Source organism: Anoplophora glabripennis, unplaced genomic scaffold (genome assembly GCF_000390285.2).
Source record: "Anoplophora glabripennis isolate ALB-LARVAE unplaced genomic scaffold, Agla_2.0 scaffold69, whole genome shotgun sequence".
NCBI classification, from domain to species: domain Eukaryota; kingdom Metazoa; phylum Arthropoda; class Insecta; order Coleoptera; family Cerambycidae; genus Anoplophora; species Anoplophora glabripennis.
The window spans coordinates 756,731-782,030 of NW_019416383.1; the positions used below are offsets into that span (position 1 = coordinate 756,731).

Sequence of the window (25,300 nt, forward strand, 5' to 3'; positions counted from 1 at the left end):
TGCTATACATGTAAACCATTTTCGACATTTGAAAAACTAATGTAAACACTATCGCAAAAATTTAAATACCAACATCGGATTTTAGTATTCGGAATCGCCTGGGGCCGCATTGTGCACAGCGTACAACACGAATGACGCTAGAGGCTTCAATATTTTTTTTTCTCGAAGACAATAAGGATTTTACTCCATTTTTCATGACGTATCTATTCCCAAAATTTTTTGGATAAGTTCTAAATCACCCTCTACAAAATGAAAATGCAGTATTTGAGTAACTGTTTAAAAAATGAATCAGTAACCGATTCACGTCAGAAAAAAACAGCAGTTTGTAAAACTTAAAGGAATAGGAGAAGGGAAATTTTATTTTTAGAAAGATTTGAATTTTATAAATTGGTTTTTTTCTTGAAGAATAATCATGAACTGTCCCTTTGCATGTCGGATGGACTGTTGACAGACGAACTGCTTTTTAATATACACTTTTTGTAATGCGTCCTCATGTTACTACTTTGAGAAAAGGCCAGGCCGCATTTCTCGCAAGTATAGGGCTTTAAGCCGGTGTGGAAGTTCATGTGGGTCTTTAGGTGGTGTTTTTTGGTGAAGCTTTTGGGACACAAGGTGCACCCATACGGTTTTACACCTGCAAAATTAGTGTTTTTAATGTAAACGTCCAAAAATAGAAAAGTAATTAGCATAATCCTACACAAAGTCCTAATAATGTTCTAAAGAAGTCAATAACCAAACTAAAATAGACCATTTATTTTGAAGATGCGTTGGATTTTAGCAAAGTTTATTGAATATGTGTTTGCCCAACAATTTGTACTGCATCTTGAAAATAAACAAAGTTTGTTTTAGCTATAAAGTGCAGAAGTCCTACCTGTGTGTAATCTAGCGTGTAAACTCATGTTAGAACGATCGGCAAATGTTTTTCCACACTCCGGACAAGAGTAAGGTCGTTCTCCGGTGTGGACTCGCTGGTGTTGTTTCAGCAGCATCTTTCTCGAAAAGCTCTTGCCGCATATTGAACATTCGTGAGGTTTGACACCTGAAATATACGAGTCAGTATAAAGTGTCAAGTTTGGAATTGAGAATATTGGCAACATACGTCACTTTTATGTTCAAGTTCAATAGAATTTAAAAAATTAACAATGTCATTGTCAAAAATTCCGTGAGTTTTACAAATTTGACAAATTAAAATCTCAAGAATATGTTTAAATAAACCAGATTCATTTTCAGTCAACATACAGTACAAGTATGGTATATCGAAGAAGCTGTGTTCCTGATAAATCCATAATCGTCTCATTTTAATAGGAACCCATATGGCACATGATGTTCTTTCGTTATCTGGTTTTTACTGAGATCTGGACATCCATGAGATGTTATGTTTTGATATATACAGACATGAACATTCGCTTTAAATGTATCCATAAGTCGTTCTTTTCTGCAGTTTTATTGGGCGTTGTTAAAATGTACAGACAATACAAACAAATTTGAGCTTCTGACTCAGGCAGAGCAGCGCGAGATAGGAGCTGGCTGGAGCTTTCCCTTGCCGTGTTCAGTAAGCATAGCGGAGCTGTCTCAGATGCAAACTTATTTCCATGGGTCTGTACATGTATTGGTTACCGTTTTTCTTGATCAAATGAATATTATAATTGAACACATCCATAAGATGTACACGTTTACATGTCAAATGGATAACCAAAAATTAAACACCCAGAAAAGATCTTTAGTTTTCTAAATAAATATCCTACTTATGTAAATCCATAAGACATCCTTTCCTGTTGTTTTGATGGATTCTTAATATGCAAATACCTACGCTGTGCTTCGTTAATAAAATTAATACCCCGATTAAGGATATACATAACATGTATTTATGTTAATTCAAATGTATGTTCCTAGATTAAATATCTTCCTGATTATCACTATGAGTACACCTGACCCAAATACATCTTTTTTTGATTATGCAAATGGATAGCCTACTATGTATTATATTTTTATAAAAATAATAATTTGTTATTATTGAGCGTTTTTTTTCATTTACTGTATTTGTCGATAGAAGTATGGAATATGAATTTTTTTAAATTAAAATGCGTCTTCATACCTATCTTAAACATATAAAATTTCTTTCTGATCATATAATTTCTTGAGTAATTATTAATTTACTGGAAGAACAGGTAGATTTTATTACGATCGTTTCGGAATTTTCCCATCCCATTTTCAAATAAAAAAAATAATAACCATTAATAATATTTTTCTTTATGTAAAAATTAAAATAATTGTGCGTCAAACATTGTTTAACATCTTTTCCTTTAATCATATTATGTAAAACAACAATTCAATTACATATTCATATTTTGTATTATATTGTTAAAACAATATATAAAAATGAATAACGTCAGAATACGAATTGAAATGAGAAAATATCTGTTAAAACCAAACCAATGAGGTGAGGATTCCTCACCTCTTGCGCAAAAATATATAGGGTGTTCCATTTAAAAATAAATAAGTTAAGATGGTTTAAAGTTGACTAAATTCGGCATTAAATTTCTACCACCCTGTATGAAATTAAGTCATTTTGAAATTATGGCAGGAAAGCTTAGAGTTTTAGTTATGTACCCTATAAATTTTATCGCTCTAACTTTATTATTGTAAAATACACATCTTTTCGAAACAGTAGTCTCTGAAATATGTCTAATGTCTCGTCACCGTTAGACAACCTGTATAGTAAAAATGAGCAACTTTTATTAAGCAATTGGCAGCAGTCTCTATATCAAATATACAGATGGCTGCCGCACCAGGAATGGCTTTAAATTTGTTTAAACCTTCATGTGAAAAATTTTGTTTCAATTTAAAATGTAATGTTTTAAACCATTTAGTTGCTTAATAAAAGCTGCCTATTTTTGTGCCTCTATCACCCTTTTCAAGGAACGCGCTTATTTCAGAAACATCCTGTATACAAATATATTTTGGTACAAAATAAGATAAGTCCGAGAAGCTAGTTTCTCTGAGAGGGAAAATATGGTGTTCTTTTCAAGTGTTTGACCAAGAATTTTCTTTGACACATATTTCAACTAGGTTTTGTCTTAATTAATTTTATTCAGTTTATTTTGAAGATGAAATTTGCTTTTGGAAAAAAACTCCAAATTACATAAAGTTGATACTGTTGGTACGTAATGTGTTGGTCTGTACCGGATTTTTTATTTTTAAATTAGGATTCTCCTTTTAACTCGGCATACAATCGCGATGCCAAAGCAGCATTTTGTCTACACTTCCAGTATACTAATATCATATCAATTAATTCATCACTACCGCGAATATCATCATTTTACACACTGAAATTCTTTAAAACCCTAATCAACACTATTTTTATGAGACATGGCGCCGTACGTGGGTTACTGATATAAAATAAAAAGAAGACAAAAAAAGAAAAACGATTACTATACTAGGATAATTCAGCCTTTAGTATAAGAATTGAACATTATGATGATTTTCCAAATTATTTCAAATAGCTCTTCCGTTATTTTTACGATTTTGAACAAAGTTATTAATAACTTTGCTGAGCCTCATCTCAGAATAAAAAGAAAGACAATTAAAAAAACATACTATGCAAATTAAGGTGGTTTGATATATTTGCTATAAGGTGAAAAAAAAAGAACGAACATTGTTCAAATATTGAGCCATTTTTGTTAAACATACTGGTAACTATAATAAGTCAAAGCTTCAATTAACGGAGACACCTTATAGACACCAAAGTCGACACCAAATTATATAGTCCAGTCCCTGAAGGCGAAAATAAAGTAAAAGCTCCCAATTGTTTCGGATAGCATGGATTTTCCTGAAAATTTGCATACAAGCTCATCTGACCCCCTACTTCAAAAGTTATGTTGTCTAGATGTGTGTGTTTTTTTATTTGGGGGTGACAACTACCCTTGTACGAAAAAAATGCGAAAATCGCAGATTTACGTATTTTAAAGATTCAATTCATGTTCAAATATGTCGGATAAAGTCCCTTTCATGTTTTTTTAATACAGGGTGGTCCGAATTTTATGCAGGGAACTTCGAGGGCAGATATATCTCTTTAAAATAGTGGGTGTTTGCCTTATAAACATAGGTCCGGAACGGCCTCGTTTTAAAGATACAGGGTGTTGAAGTTGTTAAAAAAAATTGATTATTTGTTTATATCTCCGGAATCCATCAACCGATTTCAATATAATTTAGTACAGATAATGTGTGATAGTAGGCCTTGTATTCCCTAAAATATGAGCTCTAAAGGTCCAACCAGTGGTGTACAACTGGACAGGGTCGCCCCTTTTTTATAAAAAAAACCTACGCCACTGTATTTTTTACAAGCTATTGTACCGAATTTATATTCTAATACATAAAATACGTAAAAAAGGTAACTTGAATTTTTTCCCTAAAGTTCACCGTTCTCAAGTTATTCATACCAATACAATCCTCTTGCGGCAGACACTTCTAACCATATTACAAATTACAATATTTATGTTTATGCTTAAAAGTAAGTGCAATTTGTAAGCACATCAACAAAATTCTTTACACTTATCGCTTTCATATTTTTGGATTAAAACAATATTTGGAAAATCACGACAAAGGAATGAAAGGCACAGAAATGAAATTTTAAAAGCATTTGACGACGATCCTCGGCTAAGTACACGAAGAACGTCTCGGCAACTTGGGGTGAGTAAATTGAAAATTTGAAAAGTTCTACGTAAGGATGGCAGAAATCCGTACCATTTACAACGTGTGCAAAATTTACTTCCGGGAGATGCATAGAGACGCCTGAATTTGTATCAGTAGTTGTTTGAATTCTTACCAGAAATACTTTGGACCGATGAGACTAAGTTCACAAGGCGAGGGGTAGTAAATTTTCACAATCTGGATATTTGGTTACAAGAAAATCCTCATGAAATTCGGAGTCATTTCTAAACTTTCTAGAAAACCATCTATTTGAATTATTATGGGATGTTCCATTAAACATAAGTACGACAAAATAGCTGGATACAAATGGATGGTGCTCCTGCGCATTTTGGGAGAATAATACAAGAATTTCTTAATGAAAACTATATGAGATGATGGATAGGTAGAAGACTAAATGCCAATGTCAACCATAATGGTGCCGAGGGTCCAGTGTCTTGGCCAGCCAGATCGCCAGATCTAAACTCCCTGGACTTCTATGTTTGGGGTGACCTACTTGAAAAGTTTACTCTACTCCAATACTAGACCACAACTAATGCAGCGAATAGAAGACAGGTATAATGAATTAAAAGAAAACCACCACATGATATGAGCTTCAATTAGTTCCATTAATAGAAAATGTCAGAAATGTATCGATGTGGGTGGTTCGAATTTTAAACAATTGCTGTAAATACTTAACGTTAATTTTGTTTCTTGTTTAGTTGTTGTTGCTTGGTAAAATACATGTATTTTTATTATTATTTTGATTTAAATTGTTCTTATTTGTAAAGATAATTCCTCCAGGGAAAACTAAAACACACCAGGAACACTACCTCACAAGTGATGTGGAAAGAATTTTGTTGATGTGCTTACAAATTGCACTTACTTTTATGCATAAACATAAATATTTTTGTAATATTATGATTGAAGTGTCTGCCACAAGAGGATTGTATTTGTATGAATAACTTGAAAATGGTGAACCTTAGGGAAAAAATTCAGGTCACATTTTTTACTTATGTAGTGCATTAGAATATAAATCCGTTACAATAACTTGTAAAAAATAGAGTGGCGTAGGTTTTTTTTATAGAAAGGGGGTGACCCCTGTCCAGCTGTACACCACTGGTTAAACCTTTAGAGCTCATATTTTAGGGAATGCAAGACCTACTATCGTACATTATTTGTACCAAATTTTATTGAGATCGGTTAATACATTCCTGAGATATAAACAAAAAATATATATTTTTTAACAACTTCAACACCCTGTATCTCTAAAACGAGGCCGTTCCAGACCTATGTTTATAAGGCAAACTCCTATTATTTTAAAGAGATCTATCTGTCCTTGAAGTTTCCTGCTTAAAATTCGGACCACCCTGTATAATTTATGAAATTTAATTACTTTTCAACCCTTAAAAATCCTTAAAACTAACCTTCAATGGCCAAAAAAGTAGAAAAAAGTTTTTAACAGTTTAAAATATTCTTTTGGTGCATTCAAAATGTATTGCATTTCTTTTGTTATTCATTAGAAAGCTTACGACTCATTACAAAGTTGCAAACCATCCCTTATAATAAAATAAAATATTATTGAAAACTTGAGATGTTTTAATAGTATGCATGTTGAATTATAAACTTTTTATGCATTTTCAAATGATATATGATATATTGCAACTTTTCAGCCACCCAAAAAATCCTTATGGAAGACCTACCCCTCATAAAAAACTCTACCCCTTATAGAAAAATTTCTAAAAAATTATATGGAAGATGATATAATTATTATTTTTTTAATTTTATTTAATTTATTCTTAACATTTTTTAATTAAATTTATATAAAATAAAAAACAATTATATACATTATAAATGGATACATGTGTGTATGTATATTATTAAAATACTTACTCAAATCAGTTCACAAGTGCTCTAAAATACACAAAGATGATGGTAATTTACCCGCACCGAAAATTTTAAAGAAAAAATGCGATTAATTTTTTTTATCATAACTTGTGGTTTTTAAGATATTCGTGAAAAATGGTGCAAAAACATGCATTTTTTGGGCTAAAAACGAACATGTTTAGGCGCAAATAACTCAAAAAGTATTGACTACAAAAAATTCTTATAGAAAGTCCCTCTATCGAATCGTGAGGTTATTTTTAATAAACAAATTCCCACCCTCCAGAAAGGGTGGCATCCACCCCTTAAAGCATACATCGGCACTATATAACTTTTGTTTCTTGGGCTACCCTAGCTACAGTTCAAATTTCACGTCAATCCATTCCATCCGAAAAAATAGTAGCCAAAATGCTTCAGCGACTGGACTAATACTGTTAATGTAACTTTTCTTTCATATTCTTGAAATGAATTATCACGATCAAATCTCATAATTTGTTTTGGAAGCGGTAGTAATGATGATGAGTAGGTACGTAATTTGTCGAGGCACAACCTTAACTTACATTTTGGAAGCCGTCGAATCAAGCTGACCTCTACTCTAACCACAGGCACATTTACATTTTTTTGTTCATGCTATGGTCACACGACCTTGAACTACCGTTGAAAATAACATTTCTTTTCACTAACTGCAGTGGACAGACATGTAGTAACTGTTAACTTTATCATTCAGGTAGAACATTAATATAAAGGCGTTAGCCCATAAATTGTAATAAATTCTCATTAATTTATAGCCCTACACAGAACGTGTTCGAAGAAGTGTACAGGCTGTTCTTTAATTTCATGCCTATATTTCAAGGCGTGATTTATAGTGGTTTTATAGGGAATAATCCTTATGAAACATCTGCTCGGCAAAGTTCTGTTTTCCAATCGCAAAGTTTTATGATCTGAGTTTTTTCATATGCGGCATATTTTTCTTTAGAAGCGGAAAGTCATGAATCAAAAACATTTACAACAAAAAAAAAATTTACTTGTTAGATCGTTGATGTGGCCGCTGACTACGAGCAACGAATATCAACAAATCACCTCCGTTACGATTTTTAAAATTGATCTCCGATATGACGACCAACAACCAGAGGTAGCCAGAAACAGTGTGAGAATCCACGTGATCATAGTAGCGAGAGAGTTGAAATTTTCGAATTCTAAGAATACTAGTAGACTCTACAGAGATCAAAGGGTACCACAATAAAGTACCTAGTTATAGAAAAACTTTCCAAATAGAATACCAAAATTGGATTTTCATAAAATCTTTCTTATTGAAAATGAAAATAATGTGATTACAGTTTTTGTTAATGACGATTTTAATGTAAGTGGAAATAAAACAACTGATAATTTTAGATCACGCATTGACATTTTAACAAAGAATATTTCGATAATTTATATGCAGTTTGGAAGTATTGTATAATCTGGGACACCCTGTATTGAAGAGCAATTTGAATCTGTACCTAAAGTAATACTAGATCTTCAATATTAGTTACACTGCCAATTAATCTGATAGGAAATAAATTGCCTGGCGGTATAGTAACAAAGAAAAGGAGATACAAGGATACAAAACGATTACAGAGCCCGTCAAGTAAGTACTTATAAATTAAGTTACCTTCCGAGTGGGTTTCAAATAATACCAAACCGGTTTGAAGAAGTCGGAGGCACGCGTACTGGTGTTAGAATTAAATTTCTAGTTCAAATTAAAAACCCATGAGGTAGATGTAGAATCATAATTGCAAAAAGTTGGATTTCCGATTTTTGACAAATAGACAACCTCGCATTTCGTGGGAGAAATTTTCCAACTAGATTTTTTTACATATTCAGATTCGTGAGATGTTGCTTAACATGAATCAAGATGATGCCGGCCGGAAATTTGGTGTCCATTTGTTAAAACAAACTTTTTTTAAACAAATTATAAAAATTGGTTTTTTCACTCCGAAATGGCGAATCCGCGTATGAGAGAGGCGCGCGCGCGGTTCATAGCGCTTTATTAACAATTATAAAACAAGGTTTTAGAATAATGCGAATTCCAAAAACTCTTCAGCATCTTGTAGGGAGATGTTTAAACTTTAATTTAGGTACCTGGCAACATCAAAAATAACAATTTTTAACCCGGAAATCGGCCGTTGAAAATCGTCATTTTCGCATTTTTGGCAACTTAAATTATTTATAACTTTAAAACTATCAATTTTAGAGGCATAGTGCATAGGAACTTTTTTGTTTTCCGGAGTGAAAAAACCAATTTTTACAATTTGTTTAAAAAAAGTTTGTTTAAACAAATGGGCACTAGATTTCCGGCCGGCATTATCTTGATTCATGTTGAGGAACATCTCGCGAATCTGAATATGCAAAAAAATCGAGTCGGAAAATTTCTTCCACGAATGCGAGGTTTTCGCCTTGTCTAAAAAGAAAAATACCCAACAAAAAATTGAGTTGTAAAATAAAGGTAAAATTTTTTATTGTAAAGTATCAATGGCAATTACTTTACAAAACTTTAGTAAAGAAGTTTTGATCCACGAATGTTTCTTTAAAACTTCCAGGTCCAGATTTAAAAAGGAGAATTGACATAACTCCTCTAAAGAGGTTGTCCAAGTATAACTTGTAAAATACATTTATATATTTTTGGAAACTAACGCGAAATATACCTAATTATAGAATCAAATTCCAAACCCAATGTAAACAAGAAACAGAAACATTTAAAATTAGTTCGAAGTCGAGGCTTCACAATTGGAAAACGGGTCACAAATCAATGACGTTTTAGTCACCGCATTATCACATAAATAATTTCGATACTTATTTGTATAAAACACGCCACTTGTTAAATGTAACACGTAGGTGTTAATTTTAGGTAATTTGTTATATGCCCCTGTTTGTATTATAACAAATAATGTTAGTTAAACAGACTGGTAACGGGACCTATTTTTTTAATAAGTATCTCTTGTTGATCGGGATGAATGTTGCTAAAAATAACTGATTTGTTTACTTGTGCTCTTAGAATGCGGCTCGGAATTTGTTTTGCTGTTGGCGTCGTCCATTGTAACATACAGGGTGTTTTCTTGGCGCGTGCAAAAAAACACAGGGACGTATTTTATGATTAAAATGAAGATAATTTGGTTAAATAAATACATAAGGTCGTCGTTTAAACGATAAAGTTTCCAAAGTTAAAAAAAAATAAATGTCTAAACAGCTTGAGATGTTTTTAATTTTGATATATGTTTCTAGTATGTTGGTTAATACACAAAGATCTCGGTAATAGTGTCGGTCAACCCCATGTTAGAGGTACATAAAGACGAAACTAAAATGTCAATCCTTTACTATGTAGATATTTAAAAGATTAAACCAACACTCACCTGTGTGAATCCTCAGGTGCATGTTGTAAGCCACCCTTTGATTGAATCGCTTTGGACAGTGGGGACAGGCGTACTCCTTCTTGTCTCGATGTATCTTCATGTGACTGCTGAGGTAGCCTTTGTCGTTGAAGATCTTTCCGCATTCTGGGCACTTCGCTGCAAATTCTTTGGTTCCTTCGTGCACCGACCTAAAAAGACATTGTTTTGTTTTTTCAGGAGTATCTAATTTGGTTTTCAATTGGATTCAAATGGATGAGTTTTGAGAAAAATGTCTTTTATTTAATTGTTCCCACAGATTTCAATTTAACAGTCATAACAATGCAATGGAAACTAATAATTTAATAAAAATTGCAGTAAAACGATAGTGAAAAGAACCATTAAGACAAACAGATTGTATGAAGAGAAAAAGAGTAAAAGGATAGCAATTGGTAGATAGACGTAGATATGCAGAGATAAGTTAATTAATAGAATGAAAGGCAGACAAGATGAAGTTGAAGAGAGAAGTTAAAGATGCAGTGATAATTTAGACGATTTGTATCTAATTGTAAGCCCAAAAGAAATTAATTTGTAAAGTTTAACTACTGTCATAATATAAACCTATGAAATATATGTAAGAAGTAATGAATTTGTTAAGGCGGGCCCTGTGGTTTATTATCTTTATGAAAAATATTATATCTAAAGTCATTATATGTGGGAACATATATTAAATAATCTCCATACAATATTTTTAAACTTAAATATTTCAAGAAGCTGTTTTCAGCCTATAATTAATCATTCAGCTTGTCACCTAAACACGAAATATACATAACAGTAGTGAGATAATAACATTAATTTCTTTCTGAGAGTAAACGAGTTAAAATATTCTTCATATCATAAATTAATTAGTTGGCGACAACATTTTTTAGATAAGCACAGCATACGTCGAAACAATTTGTTATTTCGTATCGATAAAGTCATTTTACTGAGATGAAAAATGGTTTCTTCATCGCATTATAGTTACAGAACATTTTTTTCTTTATAAAAAAAATTAGACAAACATTGAGAGCTATTACCTTCAAATTTTGCATGATTAAAATTAGACCTATTTCACATTTGACAGTGTTGACGACTTTTTTTTTACAAAAAAAAATATTGACATTTAAACCAAAGTAGGTTTATTCTTAGATGAAGTTGTAAATAATAAATAATTAAACGAATTCCAGTAGCTAAGATATAATTTTTGATAGAAATAAATTATTGTTAATAAAATCAATCGTTGTTCTTTTACATCTTAATAGTTGCAAAATATATTTTAATACGAGTAGATGCCCACACATATTTATTAAATTAAAGCTCACACCTGCTGCAGCTGAAGATCTTAAAAAGTCATTTCACATACCTAATAATAATAATTATTATTAATAATAATTCATTATCCATTTCTAATCCGTAAATCAAAGTGATTTTAATAGTTTTCACCTAACGCCTAATCTATTTACTATAAATAATTTTTATTATTACCTCATATTTTACGCGCATAGAAACTGAGATAAAATAAAGGGTGATTGAATGAACCGTGACCAAAATTGAAACCTCGTATTCTTTGGTGAATTTTAAGGGGAGTTTTTCCTATAAAGTTTTTATTAGAAAGATACAGTATGTTAAAGTGAAAAAATGTTTTTAATTTCTTTAAATAATTTAAAAACTAGTAAGTGAAATAATTTGACATTGGGCACATGTATGTATGTAAATATTGTCCAAAATCTGAGGCCTTTTACTAAAATTTAGATGATCCAGTGGCGAAGATGATCGGTGGTATATGTTTCTAAATAAAATAGTACCTACGCCACTGATTTATGGTAACGATCGTGATATTTTTGGATTCGTCTTTCAATTTTCTACAAATTACTACTCTTTTATGTTTTTCGAAAAAAGCCTGATATAAAATATATTAAAAATGTAAAATATTGACCAAATTTTATGAAACTTACAAGTGTAAGACCGATTTTATAAAAAAAAAACAATCTACGGAAACAATTGTAACAAATTTTGTAATAAAACGCTTTAAATGCAATTTGAGATCCTTTATCTTACAATCTCTTTTTTATTATTGCTCTTTTATTATTTTTGAAGTTTAAATAGTCCAGTATACAACGGTAAAAATAGGGTATTACCTAAATTGGTGAGTAAGCTCATTTCACCCTCCTTTACAAAAGTTACATATCCATATTGTATGCTTATTGTTTTTAGGGGGTGAAAACTACCCCTTCTTGCAAAAAACGTAAAAACCATAGATTTGAGTGTTATGCCAATAGAATAAACATTGTTTTATGCTTTGAATAATAATTTTTGATTTGTAGCAACATTTCAACCCTTAAAATCCACCCTTTATTCTTCACCCCCCAGGGTGAAAGCACGCATCGGCACTATGTAACTTTTGTTTCTTGATCAATTTTCTATTTATTGTTAAAATTTCACGTCAATCAGTGCATGTGTCAAGAATTCGGACCTAAAAACCGTCATATACTGAGCTAAAACTGTACCTTCAACTATCGGTCACCATTAAATTTCAAATTAGTCCTGTTAACACTGACCAACCGTTAATCAGCAATTCGAATATTTTAAGAAAATATTATACCCTCCCATTATAATAGAGAAGCAGAAGTGCCGTTAGTATATTCAGCTTTAATGTTTACACTTATTAGTCAAAGCGTTTGTTTTATTAAGTTGTTTGACGTGTGACTGAGGATGAAATCACTAGAACACTCGCCTAATCCTCTTCAATTTTGTATCGTAATTGGCTTTGTAGGAGTTTTTTTCTCCGATACTTGAATGAAGTAGGCTTGAGTTTTTTATATAAAGGTATTTGATGTAAATTGTGATGGTTCGTAACACTAACAAGGCAAAAAAAAACATTCAAGGACAGACACTAACAAATCAGGTTCTACTACTTACCAATTTACATAACGTAACTATTATGTTATTGTGAGAAGAAATATTTGTGACATAATGATTTCTAAAATTTAATATATTAAGGTTTTTAGTTGCGAAACCAAGAAAGTTGTTAATGATTCATCAGAGTTTGTAGACAAAGATAGCAGTTCTTTTGATATTAATGGAACAGTGTCACTAAAAAGAACGTTATTCTCATTGTATTTTTATCAGCAAAACTATCAAAATTATACACAGGAATAACGTTGAAGAAGGAAATTTTTAAGGAAAATTCAAGCTATAGGAGCTGTAACAGGAATTAACAAATAGACGAATTAAATAAGTGAAAAGGAAAATAGTGACAAAAAATGAATACAAAAGAAGAAGAAGAACTTACCTGTGGTATTTATAATTCCTCAGTTGACTAAAGCATTTAGCACAATCTTCACATTTGAAGGGCTTTTCTTTGCTGTCACTAGATTCAGTTTTGTTTTCCTCATACTGTTTGTCAATCTCTCCGTCATTGCTTGTGGAATGATTGGAATTACTGTCTCTAATTACATCACTTGGCAGAAATTTTGGAGTCTTATCTTTAGCAACAACTTCCTTCTTTGTATTAATTACAGTTTCTTTAACTGTATTAAAGACAATATCTTTATTTGCATTGTTTTTTACATTCGGTTGTATACTTTTATTAACTGAAATGTGTTGATTATCTTCTTGGAATTTGGTCGTGGTCAAGTTGAATACGTTTTCAATTTTTTTGGAAATTACTTGCCTCAGCGTGTCGCAGGCTTTTAGATTGCTTACACCGAATGCATCGAATGAAAGAGCGTCCAATCTAGAATCATTTTCCCTAATGTGAAAAGCCTCTTTCGATTTTTGGTGTATGGAAGATACTATGTCATTTAATTTCTTTGGAATCCTAAGATTTGAAGGTGTTTGCTGTGGTGGTTGAATCTGGAAGTTGTTGTTCGAATCGTTTCCCTCGATATTTTTAGCGTAAATTTTTGGACAAATCTGTAAAAAGTTAAGTGGAAAACTTATACAGAAAGTAATAAAAAAGCAGGACTTAACTATCGCTAAATAATTTGATGCATTAACAGAATACTTCGATTTGTTATTTAAAAAATGCTCAAGGTTATTTTTTACATACAAGAAACATTAAATATAACTACTACCTTGTTACCTTGCTAAAACCCTAAGACTCTTCAATAGAATTAATATATACCTTTCATAAATACCACGCCAAAAGACAACCTATACTTTTCTAGTTGAGTGGAAGAAAGTCATAGTCGATATATCAATACCAATTATTAATCTAAATTATCCTTAAGGAGGTTAATAACAGCCAGTAACAATTTGTAGCATGGTATATGTCATAATTAGCAGCAGTAATTATATTATTTATATATTTTAGTGCAAAAAAAGAACAGGTAACACGTCCAGTATTATGACCAATTATTAATTAAATGTTATATATTGAATGTATTATTATCGCTTGCCAAAATTAAAGATGCAGAGATTTCGATTCTTGGAGGTTACCAAAATAGAACATTAAAAATACAGTGTATTATGTCGGTGATATTTAAAAAAATATTATTTCAAATGGAAATTGAAATAAATGGAACTCTTCACTAAAAAAAAATTTAAAAAACTATTTTTTTACGAAATCTACCGTGAAGTTGCAGATAAAACAACAATTTAAAAGCAACGCTCTCTGGGAGCTAAATTTAGCTTTAATTATTTAGTTTTAATTCTAAGTGTGAGATTTGTTTACTTTAATCCTTGAAAATAATGATAAAATTAGCACTTGTAGTTCAAGGAGTGCAAAAAATAATTTCTTCTAAACTTCATACGGTCCTTAAGAACATTCCGATAATAAAGGTGTAATTTCTTAGTTAATTATAAGGAAAAAGGTCCTGTGAATATAAGATCCACTTCTTATTTGTGGAAGGACGAAATGGGCGGTGGCTATTAGACGCCTTCATTATAGCCATCTTTCTCTATCGTACGGATTTCTATAACTTATTTTATCGCTCTCACGTAACGGCCGATGAACCATGGGGACTTTCCGACCCTGTATGTCCTAAGTGGATATCAAAATTTGAAAACAAGTTCTTAAGGATATATTAAGATGCCATCAGAGGCTTCAAGCCTTAACCAAAACATAAAATAGTTGCAACACCTCAATTGAAAGAGGCTGTACTTAACGAACTACCCGAAAAAGGGGGTGCTTTATTTAATGTAAAACACCAAACAATTTTAAAACATTTTTCAATTAATTACCAATTTATTTTTATTACCAAAGTATTATTCAATTACCAATTTTATAGTATTATCAGTTTTACTAGTACCATATTCAGTGAATGCAAGTATAATAATGCTCTGGTAATCATCTGGTAATAACCAGATGATTGTCCTCAATTGAACTTTTGTCAATTGGTACTTTACAAATTAACTGAAGGTCACATTATTTTTACTGAAGGGTCTCTTTAATTTTAAAGAAATTGACAACCATCAATGGACATAAGAAAAATCTCGCGCGACAAGAGAAGTTAATTACAAACATCAGGTCTCATTAAACGGTTGGATGAGTATAATTGGAGATTACCTTAGGGGTTTTACGGATTTCGCAGCCCATGCTGGTATTTAAAATATGGCTGTTCCTATAGGCCAGGAAATATAAAGTTGGACGCGACTTTTTGTTTCGGCAAGCTGAATTTATCACTATAGAAGCTAAATATTATGTGCAATAACATATTAGTTTCCACAGTCATAAAAATGGGGGGAAGATTGTTCACAGGGTGGTTAATTGTATAATTTTTTATGTAAATTCACGTTTTTCGCTTATAAGTTTTTTCCGTTAATTTCCACGAGAAAACAGTATAGTACTTTTTTCGTCTTCAAAAGACCTACAAAACTAGCCCTCGAGCGTCAAAAAATATTGATTAGATCAAAAGTTATAAACAGAAGAAGTTTATTTATGATTTTTGAATTAAATATTTATAAACTGCGTTATTATTACCAGAACGTTTTGGCATCGCATCCTCTCATTCCTTATCACTGTCTAATAACTCACATAAAATCTGGAATCGGTAAGTTAAATAGTTTACAAGTTATTAACTAATTATTAGTCTGGACGATTCCGAGCATCTTCCGCAATCGCACTAATTTTTTTCATGGTTGATTTAATGATAATACATTGAAATCTATCATTTTATTTTTTAAATTTCAAATTTCCAACCTGGATTTTTTTTTATTTTTTAGCATTAGTTGCAAAATGAAATATACGACGCACGCGCGTGATATAGTTATATATTATTACATATTCGGAAAGCTTATGAAAAGAGCTTTAAGTTAAAAAATCGTCAAGATTCGTTGAAAAATAACGGAGTTACAGACTGTCAAATATATTATTTTCAAGCGAATTTCGCTTTCTTAACGGCAGGACTATCAATATTATCGTCATTTTCTTCGGACTCACTGTCGTTCGCTTCCCCCACCCTTCCGCCGCGCCACGGCTCGCCGAAAATCAAGCGACCCACTGATTTTTGATAATATTTCTTATGCACTTAACATACTTCCACAAATAAAATATTTTTATCTGGGAAAGTACTAGGGTTGTCGGTTATGACAGTATTTTTTTTGCCGCTACCAACCTAATCTGTTTAACAATAGGCTGTCAACTTTAACAGTCTGTAACACCGTTGTTTTTCAACGAATCTTGAAGATTTTTTTTAACTTAAAGCTCTATTCATAAGTTTTCCGAATATGTAATATACAACGATATCACGCGCGTGCGTCGAATATTTCATTTTGCAACTAAGGCTAAAAAATAAAAAACTTACCATGTTGCAAATTTGAAATTAAAAAAAAAATGATAGATTTCAATGTATTATTATGAAATCTATCATGAAAAAAATATGTGCAATTGTGGAAGATGCTCGGGATCGTCCAGACTAATAATTAATTAATTTGTTTATAAGGCAATAACTTGTAAACTATTCAATTTACCGATTCCAGATTTCATGTGAGTTATTAGACAGTGATAAGCAATGAGAGGATGCGATGCCAAAACGTTCTGGTAATAATAACGCAGTTTATAAATGTTTAATTCAAAAGTCATAAATAAACTTCTTCTGTTTATAACTTTTGATCTAATCAANGACAACCATCAATGGACATAAGAAAAATCTCGCGCGACAAGAGAAGTTAATTACAAACATCAGGTCTCATTAAACGGTTGGATGAGTATAATTGGAGATTACCTTAGGGGTTTTACGGATTTCGCAGCCCATGCTGGTATTTAAAGTATGGCTGTTCCTATAGGCTAGGAAATATAGAGTTGGACGCGACTTTTTGTTTCGGCAAGCTGAATTTATCACTATAGATGCTAAATATTATGTGCAATAACATATTAGTTTCCACAGTCATAAAAATGGGGGAAGATTGTTTACAGGGTGGTTAATTGTATAATTTTTTATGTAAATTCACGTTTTTCGCCTATAAGTTTTTTCCGTTCATTTCCACGAGAAAACAGTATAATACTTTTTTTCGTCTTTTTTTTTACTACAAAACTAGCCCTCGAGCGTAAAAAAATATTGATTAGATCAAAAGTTATAAACAGAAGAAGTTAATTTATGACTTTTGAAATAAATATTTACAAACTGCGTTATTATTACCAGAACGTTTGGCATGGCATCCTCACATTCCTTATCACTGTCTAATAACTCAGACGAAATCTGGAATAGTTTACAAGTTATGGCCTTATAAACAAATTAACTAATTATTAGTCTGGACGATCCCGAGCATATTCCACAATCGCACTAATTTTTTTCATGGTTGATTTCATGATAATACATTGAAATCAATCATTTTATTTTTTTTAATTTCAAAGCAACCTGGAATTGTTTTTTATTTTTTAGCCGTAGTTGCAAAATGAAATATACGACGCACGCGCGTGATATAGTTATATATTATTACATATTCGGAAAGCTTATCAGAATAGCTTTAAGTTAAAAAAAAATCGTCAAGATTTTTTGAAAAACAACGGAGTTGCAGATTATCAAATATATTATTTTCCAGCGAATTTTGCTTTTTTAACGGCAGGACTATGAATATTATCGTCATTTTCTTCGGACTCACTGTCGTTCGCTTCCCCCACCCTTCCGCCGCGCCACGGCTCGCCGAAAATCAAGTGACCCACTGACTTGACAATATTTCTTATGCACTTAACATACTTCCACAAATAAAATATTTTTATCTGGGAAAGTACTAGGGTTGCCGGTTATGACAGTATTTTTTTGCCGCTACCAACCTAATTTGTTTCACAATAGGCCGTCAACTTTGACAGTCTATAACTCCGTTATTTTTCAACGAATCTTAACGATTTTTTTAACTTAAAGCTCTATTCTTAAGCTTTCCGAATATGTAATAAATAACGATATCACGCGCGTGCGTCGAATATTTCATTTTGCAACTAAGGCTAAAAAATAAAAAACTTTCAATGTTGCAAATTTAAAATTTAAAAAAAAATGATAGATTTCAATGTATTATTATGAAATCTACCATGAAAAAAATCGGTGCAATTGCGGAAGATCCTCNTTGACAATATTTCTTATGCACTTAACATACTTCCACAAATAAAATATTTTTATCTGGGAAAGTACTAGGGTTGTCGGTTATGACAGTATTTTTTTTTGCCGCTACCAACCTAATTTGTTTCACAATAGGCCGTCAACTTTGACAGTCTATAACTCCGTTATTTTTCAACGAATCTTAACGATTTTTTTAACTTAAAGCTCTATTCTTAAGCTTTCCGAATATGTAATAAATAACGATATCACGCGCGTGCGTCGAATATTTCATTTTGCAACTAAGGCTAAAAAATAAAAAACTTTCAATGTTGCAAATTTAAAATTTAAAAAAAAATGATAGATTTCAATGTATTATTATGAAATCTACCATGAAAAAAATCGGTGCAATTGTGGAAGATGCTCGGGATCGTCCAGACGAATAATTAGTTAATTTGTTTATAAGGCAATAACTTGTAAACTATTCAACTTACCGATTCCAGATTTCGTGTGAGTTATTAGATTAGATTAGGAATGTGAGGATGCGATGCCAAAACGTTCTGGTAATAATAACGCAGTTTATAAATGTTTAATTCAAAAGTCATAAATTAACTTCTTCTGTATATGACTTTTGATCTAATCAATATTCTTTGACGTTTGAGAGCTAGTTTTGTAGGTCTTTTAAAGACGAAAGAAAAAGTACTTCACTGTTTTCTCGTGGAAATGAACGGAGAAAAGTTATAAGCGAAAAACGTGAATTTACGTAAAAATTACACAATTAACCACCCTGTAAACAATCTTCCCCTCATTTTTATGACTGTGGAAACTAATATGTTATTGTACATAATATTTAGCATTTATAGTCAAAATTCAGCTTGCCGAAACAAAAAGTCGCGAAATGGTCATTTCCCAGCTCTTTTTCCTGGCCTACTAGACGCCTTAGAACTAACAATCAAAATGAACATTAAGGTCGGTCTAGTGGCTCTGATAGCGCGTCCGCCCCCACAGAACCTAGCCCGAGAACAACAAGGACAGGTCAAAGATTTATAGCTAAGGCTAAGGAAGTGTCATGGAAGTCTGTATGTAGAGGTGACCAGATACATAGGCTACGTCACAACAACTAATGTATGGTAAATGGACCGTTTTTCGTCTATTCATTGTAGTTTAGTGATTCGGGAATGTTTGTACACAATATTTGACATAGTTCGGCCAAACCAACCATGTTACCAGATTTAAATATCCTTGATTACTTCCTTTGGGGACAACTTTAGTATATGCAACGCCGATGGATAATGTAAAGAATATAAGAAATTGCATAATAGAATCATACAAAAGTATTTTTATAACACTGTCGGTATTCTAGAATGTATATAACATACGATGATTAAGAGGAGTAGAGATTTTAATGAAACTTTAAGGATTTGCTTTCAAAATCAGTGGCGGACCATTATTTTCTCAACAAATATATACGAGGTCTGTTTAGAAAATAACCGAACTTCTTGAACACATTCAGCTTTATCAATTCCTCAGTTTTGTGCCATATATCAGATTACTATCCTCCCTCGCCCCCGTTCCATAAGCAAAAACCATTTTTTAAAATTACCCATACACATGGAAACTACGCTGCTTAAAGCGTATGTTCATAAGAACTTTTTCTTAGAATTAACTGAGGAATCACCCCCTTATTATCGAAACGTACTTAAGGATCACCTCGTATATGTATATAGTTACTTTGCTGACGTCAAAATTTAGCAATTATTCTTAATGTGTGGTATACCAAGAACCCAAAGACCATACTAAAAGCATTCTAATTATATTTCATATATACATTTACGACTTCCACATCACTCTTTATTTATTCGATAATTAAACACAAAGTGCTAAATTATTCTGTTGTCCGATGCCGTCTGTTTCTGTTTAACCACCTTTCAGTATTTAAAAACATGGTGATATTACCAGTTAATAAATATGTAATTATAATTAATTAGACACAATTACCACCAATTTCGATAAGTAATTGATGCAAAGTGATTAATAAATTATCTTTTTAAGATCGTAGCGAATGTCTGTATCTAAATTAATATATAAAATTATAGTTTTACGGTTACAGAAAGAAGCATAAAATTGCCAATAAAGCAGAGTTTTTATATGTTAGTTAGAATTATTTGATCGCCATTTCAGTCTATCGAAATCGATGGCAGACTTGCTAGTCAAAGAAAGTGTTTTCGTGAGGTAAGATTTGCAAATTATTTGAATTATAGCTTAATATGTAGCAACCTACAGGAATTTGCACGAATTATTATTAGATGAAAATAAGGGGCACATCTTACACACAATAATTCGGCAGAAGTGAACGATTTAAAGACAGACCCGTAACGCCTTATTAACTTTCATTTCTAGTCGTCGGCATATCAGAACACGTTATTTAACAGCAGATTTTATTACCCTACTAATGGTAATAACTGTTATAGAAGCAAAAATATCTGACTGTCGAGAGTGATTAGTTTTTTAAGGCCGCGGTACTCTTACCTAAGAATATATAATGTGTGTCTTTAAAGATCCATTTGAAAAATTAGAACAGCTTCGTATTACATATTACAAAAGCCGCACTCGATATAAATTTTATAATCAATTCGTTTATGGTGATGTAAACGTGTTCTTCAAAATGATTAAAGAAATTGGTTTAACATAGAAAGAAGTATACACGGTGAACCATGAATTAAAAAATATATATATTGGCTATCACCATTTGTATGAATTAATTTATTTTGACCCTGCACTATAGAAGGCTAACAGGCCCTTAAAGTTAAAACTGCAAAATTCCGCAGGGTAATGAAAAAAATCACGTTTGTGACTACTCCTATTTCTATTATTTCGTAGAACATGTTGAGGGTGTATAGACCAGTGATTTAAAATCATGAGTGATATTTTTGTCACAAATTAGAGATCAAAGAAATTTTGGTAATACATTTATTAATCTGCAACNTGCAGAGTTCTGGATCCATCTTTTTATCCACCCACCCATTTATGAATTCATACATCTTTCTATCCAGTCGTTCATGCATGAATACGCATATTTATTCGTCCACCTGTACCACCTATAAAACCCACCCGACCACCCATCTATCCATCTACTTTTTGTACTGAGAGATGAGATAACAGCATAGAAGATTGAGAATGCAATAAAACTTGTAGAATACTCTACTTTCTAAACAAAAGAAGACGATATCTATAAATCATTCTTATTTTTGTTGTTATAACGCTTTCGTTAAGTCCCTCTATTTATCGTTTTTCTTTTTAACAACCAACAAAAATCGGCTGGTAGAATTATTTGATTTTTCATAACTTTCGTCGATCGTAAATGACGTTTTTTGTGAATTTTGACCTGTTTTTTGAATTTTCCCGAAAACTCAGACCCGTTGGGCCAGATCTGAAGGCAGATTCGGATTCAGCGGAAAAAAATACATGGGGATGCAAGGGCCTGAATACTAGATCCGATACTTTTTTGTGGGCCTGTGTTATCAATTGAATATTTTGACAACGGGCAGCTGGGTTAACTTCAAACATTCTTTCTTATATGAACATAGGCCCGAATCGTATTGTTTAGAAGTTACAAACATTTTAGAATATATAATTTCATATTTCAATCAAATTAGAAGAAAGACGGTTGCTTTAACAATAATTATTATTTGTGTCATTTTGTTTATTCATTTAACCCTTAGCGTTAAAATGCTAAATAAAAAACGCATTTATTTACAACTGAAGAGTATGCAGATATGTACTTGGTAAGTAAAAATACCTTTCTCATTTTCTTACAGAAAATGAAAATAATTGTTAGCTTTACTTAATAATGTTCAATTATTGTCATATATTTCTCTGTCTATAGGTAATAAATAACATCATTATTAGTAAAAAACCTAATTGTTTAATCTAGTATTCAACCTAATATGAATACTGAAATATCCTTCAAATATTAGATCTAACTGTTCTCCAAAATAATATTGAAAAGCTGATTAAAGAAAATATTTCCAAAAATTTATCGCGAACTCAAAAGTCAAAGAAACTGCGTCAAAAAACAAATGAAACAACAGAAAAAATGCACAGGGTCCACTTCTCTCAGTGATCACAAATAGGAAATTTCTCAATACTGTCCTAGAATTTTGAAAATCTGAATTCGTGTTTGTTCCTCTTCAGTGGTAAATTGTGTAAAAAATATAAGTAAATTTCCACAAAAGGTAATCAAAGTTTTACTGAACATTCATATATCACCCTGTATACAGGCTGTTACAAAAAAATCAAGGCTAACATGATTAGTTTTCGAAATATTTGAAAAAAACCGAAATGTTGGAAAATGGAATTTTGGAAATCCGTTTTTGTTTCATTTCAGCCTTGTTTGAGGTGATATTGAAAAAAGAAGAACACTTTCTCATGGCCACTTTTTTCCCTCTATCGAATGGCATAATCAATTTTTATATGTAACGTAACAAAAACGGATTTCCAAAATTTCGATTTTTTTTCAAATATTTCGAAAACCAATCATGTTAGCCCAGATTTTTTTAAAGGCATAATGTTGGTCCCCTGATTACACAAATTTGCCCCCATTTAAGCTAATTTGTATGTATCTCTTACCGTTTTCGAGATCCCTGTAGTGAGAAGCGAATTTGTAACAGCCTGTATTCACGATTTTGATCATGATTTTTTTTAATCATAATTTCGTAGTTATCACTTTGCCAGTTTGTACAGTTCCTCACAAAATACCTTGCATACAGAAGAGACTTCAACGAAACAGATTTTTACATTGTTTCTCTGTGATGAGAAGTTCATTGGTGAAGGTTAGTAAAACCAAAAAACAAGATACTGAATACAGGGTGTCCGCGTTTTTTGTAGCAGGACTTTCACAACTTGAACTAAAAGTCCTTTAAAAAAAAAGTTCATATAAACATATATGTATAGATGCGTTGTTTTCGATTTACAAAGTGTTCAAGTTTAAAATGAGATTTGATTTTTTATTTGTAAAACGAAAACCCCTTTTTAGACTTTGTTGAAACTTGGCAACTTTGTTTGTAATAATAATACTCATTTTCTCACATAATTTAATTTGTCCTATTTTCTCCAGTGGCGTCACAAGATACCAGCTTGATAAAAATAGAAAAAAATATGGTACGCCACTGCTTTTTGGTAAGTTTGAAATTTTGAAAGTTGTGAAAGTCCTGCTACAAAAAACGCGGACACCCTGTATATAAGAACTCTCATCTGGTATGTTAAACCAATGCAGCAAATATGCAGTGGTTCCGAAAAAATGTTTCTGTTTCCACTCTAAAACTTAATTTTCATCTAAACGTAAAAGTTGAACCTCCTGACTCACCTGGGTTTCCAAGCAATCATTCCTGGGATCCCCAAACACCCTTTCCACCCTAGGACACCAAGGACTGGGTAAGACGTAGCTGTACAACTTCCTCTGGTTGGACCTCAACTTATTCTGAGCCTGTACCGTGCTTATGGGTACCAAACTGGGCAACTTCCTCTGATTCTTCTTACTGTACACCTCTGGATTGCTAGAAGAAACCACGTCTAAACTTTCTACTTTCTCTTGAAAAGGCACCTCTTCTTTTTTCCTAACTACATCTTCATCGAACTGGCATTTGTTCGCCTTTGTCTCTTTGTAAATGTTGCTACAAGGAGGTGATACTCCGTCTGGGTATTCTAAGTCTAGGTGTATTTTTAGAAGACCAGCAACCGCTATGAAATCGTGGATGGTGTTTGAGTAGACCACCACGCTACCCGTATAAATGTAATCTAGTACCAGCGACATTATGTTTCCGTTAATATCTGGTAGGATTACTACTGTTGGATCTGAGCCGTCGTCAACTAGTAGTGCCTGAAACAAAGAACCTGTTCTTAAAACTTTGCAAAGAACAGCCAGTTTTAGATTTGGTAGAAAGTGAATCAGAACTACCAAATTATGGGTTGAAGAAAAAACCGAACGGAACAATCTACAGGATGTCCTCTGTGTAGGTCACAAATGTAATAGAATACTACAAAATAAACACAAAATTTTATTCCACATACATAAGTCCAAAGTCTATCCGCTTCAAAGATATTTAAAGATTTTTCGTTGATTGAAATGTGTATTTTTAGTATTAATGCTTACTCGTAATCACCAAAAAACCATTATTGTCGTCAATAAGTTTTAGTACATATCTGCTACTCTATCTGCACGAATATTTGTCATTGTGGCCTTCATTGTGAACAAGGAATAACACTACCGGCATCTATAACATGCTAGGACAACACATCAAATGATGTAACGCATGATAAACCTGGATACTGGTGACGATAAATACGTCGCGTTTCGTAAGAGTTGTCCTTTGCTTCTCTATAAATTAATAGCATGTGATACTAACGCACGGTAAAGAAAATGTAAATAAAACAATATACAAAAAATTATAAACAGCAAAAAACGTACACTCTCTAATCAACTGATAACTGAAAATTTAAAACTGAAACGCGAAGAACAATAAAAAACAACAGAAAATTAATCTTAATTGTTTATATTAATATGTCAACTGGGTTTTATTGCTGGATCGTTAGATTTAAGGGTGGCGTTTTATAAACAAGTAATCGCATTTTTAGTAAGACAATGATAGAGCAAGTAGATCCATCCAGGAAGTGACGAAGCGTAACACTAAACTAGAGCAACTTTCTTTAATTTTTCGCATTGAAAGATCACGGAAAATATGTAAACATCAGAAAATTTATCTTTCCTGTTTTGTGCTGCAAATTTGTACAGATACTCAATAATTGTGTTTAATGCATGTGTTAATAGTTTCCTAAAAGCATTCTGCGGGGTGTAAT

General features: G+C 32.0%; 1 protein-coding gene across 1 annotated transcript in view; it reads right to left on the minus strand.

Moving 5' to 3' along the window:
* Nucleotides 1-410: 410 nt before the first annotated feature.
* LOC108917037 (zinc finger protein 570-like) overlaps nucleotides 411-25,300 on the minus strand; it is an 89,271-nt gene continuing 64,381 nt past the window's right edge. The window contains exons 3-7 of the mRNA XM_023454362.1: nucleotides 23,799-24,323; nucleotides 13,267-13,889; nucleotides 9,960-10,147; nucleotides 872-1,039; nucleotides 411-634 (exon numbers count right to left, since the gene is read on the minus strand). Of these exons, the coding sequence (XP_023310130.1) occupies nucleotides 411-634; nucleotides 872-1,039; nucleotides 9,960-10,147; nucleotides 13,267-13,889; nucleotides 23,799-24,323 (1,728 nt within the window). The remainder of the gene's footprint in view (nucleotides 635-871; nucleotides 1,040-9,959; nucleotides 10,148-13,266; nucleotides 13,890-23,798; nucleotides 24,324-25,300) is intronic.